The following is an 8467-nucleotide window of genomic DNA, read 5'->3' as shown; positions in this document are numbered from 1 at the left end:
TAGACACGGGCCGCCGAAGTCCGAAAACCTTCACCTCGTTAAGCGCCGTATCTCGGCAAAGGAAGGTCGCAGACGCGTGGCGCGGACGCGTACGGAAAGGGCTCGGAGGGGCCTGTCGCGACGCGTCGGCCCCAGACACGTGGCTCTCTCCTGGGCCGAACTCCGCAGGGGAAGGCGCTACGGACGAGCGGGGCGGGCCGTCCGGCGCGCGGCGCCGCGCCGAGCGGGGCCGTCCCGGAACGGTCCGCCTGCGCCGCACCGTCCCGGAGAAATCTGCGTTCAAAGTCTGGGAAAATTATCATTGAATAGCTGCGGAGTGCGAACCCTTGCCAGTATATTACACTTTCACATCTACTTCCATTCAGCCTACCGCAGAGAATCCCGGGCCCTTTTCGGGGCCCTTCCCGAGGGGCCGCGAGCCCGAAAATCGGCTCGGTCCGTCGCGGGGACGCCCGCTTTCGGCAGGGAGCGGTCCCAGGTCTCTAGCGCGTCGTGCGGCCGAGCAGGCCGCCGAAACCCAGGTCCGTAACCTTCCGCTCATTTTCAATGGTGACCTCCTGACCTTTGGAGTTTGCACGGCCATAACTCGGGAACGCAACGGGCCAGGGGGACGGGGCCGGCTGCGTCGGAAAGCTCTCGGAGAGCTCCGCGACATACGTCGGGCCCGGACCCGCAGAGCCGTCCTCCGGGTCGCGGCCCCCGAGAAGAGGGGCCGAAGGCACGTGGAGGCATAGAGACCGACACCCTGGGCCCTGGCTGAGCGGCTCGCCCGTCTCCGGGCGTAGAGCCTCGCCGGAGGCGCCTACGGAAAGGTCTCGGCGGCCCGAGTCCAGCCGCGGCGGAACCGGCGCTCTGGGCCCTCGCCTTCCGGAGACACGGGCCGCCGAAGTCCGAAAACCTTCACCTCGTTAAGCGCCGTATCTCGGCAAAGGAAGGTCGCAGACGCGTGGCGCGGACGCGTACGGAAAGGGCTCGGAGGGGCCTGTCGCGACGCGTCGGCCCCAGACACGTGGCTCTCTCCTGGGCCGAACTCCGCAGGGGAAGGCGCTACGGACGAGCGGGGCGGGCCGTCCGACGCGCGGCGCCGCGCCGAGCGGGGCCGTCCCGGAGCGGTCCGCCTGCGCCGCACCGTCCCGGAGAAATCTGCGTTCAAAGTCTGGGAAAATTATCATTGAATAGCTGCGGAGTGCGAACCCTTGCCAGTATATTACACTTTCACATCTACTTCCATTCAGCCTACCGCAGAGAATCCCGGGCCCTTTTCGGGGCCCTTCCCGAGGGGCCGCGAGCCCGAAAATCGGCTCGGTCCGTCGCGGGGACGCCCGCTTTCGGCAGGGAGCGGTCCCAGGTCTCTAGCGCGTCGTGCGGCCGAGCAGGCCGCCGAAACCCAGGTCCGTAACCTTCCGCTCATTTTCAATGGTGACCTCCTGACCTTTGGAGTTTGCACGGCCATAACTCGGGAACGCAACGGGCCAGGGGGACGGGGCCGGCTGCGTCGGAAAGCTCTCGGAGAGCTCCGCGACATACGTCGGGCCCGGACCCGCAGAGCCGTCCTCCGGGTCGCGGCCCCCGAGAAGAGGGGCCGAAGGCACGTGGAGGCATAGAGACCGACACCCTGGGCCCTGGCTGAGCGGCTCGCCCGTCTCCGGGCGTAGAGCCTCGCCGGAGGCGCCTACGGAAAGGTCTCGGCGGCCCGAGTCCAGCCGCGGCGGAACCGGCGCTCTGTCAATGTTCTGCTCTGAAGATTTTATTTTTTTTTTCAGAAACTTTTTCAGCAGATTTGTTTTCAAAGTAGTCCTTTTTAGTAAAGGATTTTTTTTTATTTGTATAAACCGTTGCGGGCCTTGAAAAGAAAAGGAATATTTATTTTTCTACCAAAGCTAAAATTATTTTCATGAAGATTTTATGTTTTTTTTCAGCCGATTTATGTTCAAAGTAGTCCTTTGGTAAAGGATTTTTTTTTATTTGTATAAACCGTTGCGGGCCTTGAAAAGAAAAGGAATATTTATTTTTATACCAAAGCTGAAATGTATTTTTATGAATATTGTATTTTTTTCAGAAACCTTTTCAGCAGATTTATTTTCAAAGTAGTCCTTTGGTAAAGGATTTTTTTTTATTTGTATAAACCGTTGTGGGCCTTGAAAAGAAAAGGAATATTTATTTTTATACGAAAGCTGAAATTATTTTTATTAAGATTTTATTGTTTTCAGAAACTTTTTCAGCAGATTTATTTTTAAAGTAGTCCTTTTTAGTAAAGGATTTTTTTTATTTGTATAAAATTTTGGGGCCTTGAAAAGAAAAGGAATATTTATTTTTATACCAAAGCTAAAATTATTTCCATGAAGATTTTTTTGTTTTTTTTCAGCAGATTTGTTTTCAAAGTAGTCCTTTTTAGGATTTTTTTTATTTGTATAAAATTTTGGGGCCTTGAAAAAGATTTGAAAGATTTTTTTTTTTATTCATAAATTGGCTAATGTTCAAGTGGTTAATAAAGAGTTTGGTGAGCATTATTTGTCTAAATGTGTAATTCTTTACAGAGAGTTATTTCATCTTTGAAGTCATGGTTAGTATTGAAATGCAATAAAATAATAAAAAAAAGTCATTTAAAAAATAATAATAATAAAGTGTACAGAGGAAGCTGGAATCACAACAGGCATTCAGCAGCAGCCACCGCTCTGCCCATAGAAACGCACACGCGCTGTTTCTCTGTCGCTGCCACCGTGGAGAGAGAGAGAGAGAGAGAGAGGCTGCACCGGCTCTCCTCACTGATATCCAGCCGGTTTTTGCTGAATCGCTGCTGATAGAGACGTGAGCGGCTTGCGGAGGACGCGGAGCAGTTTCCTGGGTAACAGTCTGTCTTAAAGCTGAGATGCCAGGGTCCGATCGCACATCAGGGCTGGCTGGAGGAGGAGGACGAGCGGCTCAGGGATGTTTACGTGAAGAGACCGGGTGGTTTTTTTCCACCTTTCACCCTCGCTGCTGATCTGTGACTGCATGCGCGACCATCTCACCGCTGGAGTAAAAACAACAGGTGAAGCAGACGAACTCGGAGCTCCCTGTCATCCCGGGAGGGTTAACCAAAGAGCTTCAACCGCTGGATATCGGAGTAAACGGGGCGTTTAAAGCCAAGCTGCGAGCGGCGTGGCAGAGATGGATGTCAGAGAGCGAGCACAGCTTTACCGGGAGGCAGCGCAGGTGAGTTACGCCAGTTATGTGAATGGACTTTGGACGCGTGGGCTCATGTTTCTGCAGCGATTGTTGTCCGAGCTGTCGTGAAAGCCGGCGTAATTTCAGAGCAAAAAGTGCATTTCAATGAGCCTGTCTTGGAAAGTGAGGGATACAGTTCACCAACACTTCCCTCTGAGGATTCAGAAACGGCTCGTAAAAGGAGCAGGAAGTTCCTTCCTAACATGTCTGTGGATGTCCAACCAGAATCTTCCAGTGATGAGGATGAGTTACCGCGCAGACAAGCACGTGCAAGTAAGAGGAAACTACACTTTCCAGTGCCAGCTCCTTCAAATTTAACGTCTGACCCTGTGGAACAGTTCGATGCTAAGAAAATGTGCATGACTGGAGCCACAGAAAATCCATCCAGCAACGAAGTCCCTGCATCTGATGATGTAAAGCCAACTCAGGTGGTAGAGGAGACTCAAATGAGTCAGGAAACCCAACTGTAGGTCAGAAAACAAGAAAAAAGGTTTAAAAAAAAAAAAAAAAAAACGTTTATATGTTTCAAAAGTGTTTTAATCAGGTGTTGTTAGAAGCTATCATGTATGTTAAGGTAAAGAAAGAGTTTTAGAAATTGAAATTGAATTTTAAGAATATTTATTTTCAAAGTAGTCCTTTGGTAAAGGATTTTTTTTATTTGTATAAACCGTTGTGGGCCTTGAAAAGAAAAGGAATATTTATTTTTATACCAAAGCTAAAATTATTTCCATGAAGATTTTATTTTTTTTTTTCAGAAACTTTTTCAGCAGATTTGTTTTCAAAGTAGGGTTTTTTTTATTTGTATAAAATTTTGGGGCCTTGAAAAGAAAAGGAGTATTTATGTTTATACGAAAGCTGAAATTATTTTTATTAAGATTTTATTGTTTTCAGAAACTTTTTCAGCAGATTTATTTTTAAAGTAGTCCTTTTTAGTAAAGGATTTTTTTTATTTGTATAAAATTTTGGGGCCTTGAAAAGAAAAGGAATATTTATTTTTATACCAAAGCTAAAATTATTTCCATGAAGATTTTTTTGTTTTTTTTCAGCAGATTTGTTTTCAAAGTAGTCCTTTTTAGGATTTTTTTTATTTGTATAAAATTTTGGGGCCTTGAAAAAGATTTGAAAGATTTTTTTTTATTCATAAACTGGCTAATGTTCAAGTGGTTAATAAAGAGTTTGGTGAGCATTATTTGTCTAAATGTGTAATTCTTTACAGAGAGTTATTTCATCTTTGAAGTCATGGTTAGTATTGAAATGCAATAAAAATAATAAAAAAAAGTCATTTAAAAAAAACAATAAAAATTGTTGTAGATGAGAATTTAGAAGCTCCTTGCGTTGTTGTGTAGCTGTGTTTTTTTGACGTTTTTATTATTATTTTTACAAAGAACTCCAACCGCTGGACATCGGCGGTGCATGTGATTAAAATGCGGGACCACGTATGTCCGAAGATGGTCTTTATTTATTAATAAAGTGTACAGAGGAAGCTGGAATCACAACAGGCATTCAGCAGCAGCCACCGCTCTGCCCATAGAAACGCACACGCGCCGTTTCTCTGTCGCTGCCACCGTCAGGGTCCCAGCGTGAGCCAGGGCGGTTGTATATTGTTTGATTATGTTTGCCTCATTTTGAAATCACTGACTCCCCTCTCATTTCAGGTGTCTTGGCTGGCCCCTCCTCGTCTTCTCCCTCCCTCTCCTCCTGGTGATCACCTGCTCCTCCCTAATGTGCCTCACCTGTGTCCTTTTGTCTGCCCTGATCCCCTCACTCGGTGGCAGTTCGTCTCGTCTACTACCTGACTTCCAGCCGTCCTGTTCTCCAGCAGCGTGAGTATTTTTCTGAGCCTAGTATTTGTGTATTTTTTATTATTATTTTTGAGAACCGTGGTGACTCAACCCTGCGTGTGTGTGTGTGTGTGTGTGTGTGTGTCCCTCCTGCCGGCTTGTGCAGCGCCTACGTTTTTGCCCTGAGATCTGGTGCTTTTGAACTGTGTTCCCTGAGTTTTCGGGCACAATAAACTACTTTAATTTAACCTCTGCCTGTCTCCCGTCCTGCGCTTGAGTCCGTCTGCAACCTCCCTGACAGCCGCCGTGGAGCGAGAGAGAGAGAGAGAGAGGCTTAACCGGCTCCTCACTGATATCCAGCCGGTTTTTTTCACCTCTGCAGCGCAACGTACGGTAATTGTCTGTCTTAAAGCTGAGATGCCAGGGTCCGATCGCACATCAGGGCTGGCTGGAGGAGGAGGACGAGCGGCTCAGGGATGTTTACGTGAAGAGACCGGGTGGTTTTTTCCACCTTTCACCCTCGCTGCTGATCTGTGACTGCATGCGCGACCATCTCACCGCTGGAGTAAAAACAACAGGTGAAGCAGACGAACTCGGAGCTCCCTGTCATCCCGGGAGGGTTAACCAAAGAGCTTCAACCGCTGGATATCGGAGTAAACGGGGCGTTTAAAGCCAAGCTGCGAGCGGCGTGGCAGAGATGGATGTCAGAGAGCGAGCACAGCTTTACCGGGAGGCAGCGCAGGTGAGTTACGCCAGTTATGTGAATGGACTGTGGACGCGTGGGCTCATGTTTCTGCAGCGATTGTTGTCCGAGCTGTCGTGAAAGCCGGCGTAATTTCAGAGCAAAATGTGCATTTCAACTTTCCGATGCAATGTCATTTTTAGAGTCGCATGTATTACAGGTAAGCGTGTCGGCAGAGGTCGATTGGCTAACGTCTCGGAGGAACCAGGAAGTGCTTCGTGAGCTCTCCCCGAATGGTAAGTTACCTTGAGATTTGCCCTTCACAATTCGACGGAAATATCATAAAAAAACAGACTGTTATCATGTTAAAAGTTGTTGGAAAGGGTTCCTTGGAACCTTATGCAACGTTTACATGTGTTTGTGACCGAGTGTTGATGCAAAAATTTTTATCCGTGTTAGTAAAGCATGCTAATTGACTGAGCTAAATACATGTAAATGCATTGAAACGTTGTTGTTGTTGTAGTAGTAGATGAGGATTCAGAAGCTCCTTGTGTCATTGTGTAGCTGTGTTTTTTGACGTTTTCTTCTGGGTGACTCTTCATCATAACAGACATGCTCTGTGAAGATCCAAACTTGCTTCTTGAGTATAACAAACTGATGGGCTACCTCATGGGCTACCTGTGTGTCCTGACGGGACACAGATCTGTTGTCATGACAAACATGACCAAGGAAAATGTCTTGAACGCAGAACGTACCAAGCATGGATTCCATATCACAGTGAGTTGCTTTGAACTAAGGACTGAAATGTGCAGTGTAAAACAGACCAATACTAATGTTCTGAATTATTCTCCCCAGGTTGACGAACACAAAACTGTGCGTACATATGGACAGGCATCCTTGTTTGTCACCACGACCGAGCATTCCTGGCTGAGAAAATTGATAGAGATCCTCTCTGTCCAAAAGATTCATGACGATTGCAGTTATGTCTTTGCATCCATCCGTGGGAACCAAATTGTGAAACCTGTCCACTTCCTTCAAGCTGCCTGGAGAGATGCTGGCCTGGGAGGTATTATCACTTTCAACAAGATACGGAGCAGTGCCTCCACCCAAGTAAGTTTGTGTGATTTTTTTTTTTTTTTTTTTTTTTTTTTTTTTGAAGCCATTGTGATTTTATGGATAAAACAGGACATACAGAATATGTTTTTTGTTTTGTTTTTCTATTTGCAGGCCAGCAAATATCTCACTGTCGAGGAAAAAGAAAAGCTGGCTAAGGCTATGTGTCATGATACAAAAACCGCTGAGCGTTTCTACGTGGCGCTGCCTGACAAGAAGGAAGCCTCAAAAGTTAGAGATTTAAGATTGAGGGCGATGAACATGGCTATGGCAGATGTGGAAGAAAGAAGCCCCACTGAGGACGAAACAACTGAAGATGAGGATGAGCCCGTCTTGGAAAGTGAGGGATACAGTTCACCAACATTTCTCTCTGAGGATTCAGAAACGGCTCGTAAAAGGGGAAGGGAGTTCCTCCCTAACATGTCTGTGGATGTCCAACCAGAACCTTGCAGCGACGAGGATGAGTTACCGTGCGGACAATCACGTGCAACTAAGAGGAAACTACACTTTAAATTTGAAGGAGTTGGCACTGGAATGTCTGACCCTGTGGAACAGTTTGATGCTAAGAAATCCAGCCACAGTAAATCCATGCAGCACAGAAGTTTCTGCATCTCATGCTGTAAAGCCAACTCAGGTGGTAGAGGAGACTCAAATGAGTCAGGAAACCGAACTGTAGGTCAGAAAACCAACTTTAGACAGTTTTGAGCATATTTATTTTCAAAGTAGTCCTTTTTAGTAAAGGATTTTTTTTATTTGTATAAAATTTTAGGGCCTTGAAAAGAAAAGGAGTATTTATGTTCATACGAAAGCTGAAATTATTTTTATTAAGATTTTATTGTTTTCAGAAACTTTTTCAGCAGATTTATTTTTAAAGTAGTCCTTTGGTAAAGGATTTTTTTTTATTTGCATAAACCGTTTTTCTCCTTGAAAAGAAAAGGAATATTTATTTTTATACCAAAGCTAAAATGTATTTTTATGAAGATTTTATTTTTTCAGAAACGTTTTCAGAAACTGGCTAATGTTTAAGTGCTTAATACAGAGTTTGGGGAGCATTATTTGTCTACATGTGTAATTCTTTACAGAGAGTTATGTCGTCTTTGATGTCATGGTTAGTATTCGTTAGACTTCGTCATTGGTGAGTTCGTTATCGGTGAGTTCGTTATTGGAGTTCGTTATCGGTGAGTTCGTTATTGGAGTTCGTTATCGGTGAGTTCGTTATCGGTGAGTTCGTTATTGGAGTTCGTTATCGGTGAGTTCGTTATTGGAGTTCGTTATCGGTGAGTTCGTTATTGGAGTTCGTTATCGGTGAGTTCGTTATTGGAGTTCGTTATCGGTGAGTTCGTTATTGGAGTTCGTTATCGGTGAGTTCGTTATTGGAGTTCGTTATCGGTGAGTTCGTTATTGGAGTTCGTTATCGGGGAGTTCGTTATTGGTGAGTTCGTTATCGGTGAGTTCGTTATTGGAGTTCGTTATTGGAGTTCGTTATTGGTGAGTTCGTTATTGGAGTTCGTTATCGGTGAGTTCGTTATTGGAGTTCGTTATCGGTGAGTTCGTTATTGGTGAGTTCGTTATTGGAGTTCGTTATCGGTGAGTTCGTTATTGGTGAGTTCGTTATTGGAGTTCGTTATCGGTGAGTTCGTTATTGGAGTTCGTTATCGGTGAGTTCGTTATTGGTGAGTTCGTT

At 45.9% G+C, this 8467-nt stretch overlaps 1 protein-coding gene across 2 annotated transcripts; it reads left to right on the top strand.

Moving 5' to 3' along the window:
* The first annotated feature begins 3114 nt into the window (after positions 1-3114).
* On the top strand, positions 3115-7546 carry LOC114430253 (uncharacterized). Of its 2 annotated transcripts, none has more exons than XM_028398576.1 (5): positions 3115-3195; positions 5891-5966; positions 6281-6447; positions 6526-6780; positions 6898-7546. In XM_028398576.1, exons 1-5 carry the CDS (start codon positions 3151-3153, stop codon positions 7486-7488), a joined length of 1134 nt encoding a protein of 377 aa, XP_028254377.1. In that variant the 5' UTR covers positions 3115-3150; the 3' UTR covers positions 7489-7546. The 2 variants fall into 2 exon arrangements, with proteins under 2 accessions (XP_028254377.1, XP_028254378.1); XM_028398577.1 differs by lacking the exon at positions 3115-3195 and adding an exon at positions 5181-5730.
* The last annotated feature ends 921 nt before the right edge of the window (positions 7547-8467 follow it).

Source organism: Parambassis ranga, unplaced genomic scaffold, assembly GCF_900634625.1.
Source record: "Parambassis ranga unplaced genomic scaffold, fParRan2.1 scaffold_226_arrow_ctg1, whole genome shotgun sequence".
NCBI lineage: Eukaryota > Metazoa > Chordata > Actinopteri > Ambassidae > Parambassis > Parambassis ranga.
Note: the sequence above shows the minus strand (reverse complement) of the source record. Positions and strands in the feature narration are given on the sequence as shown.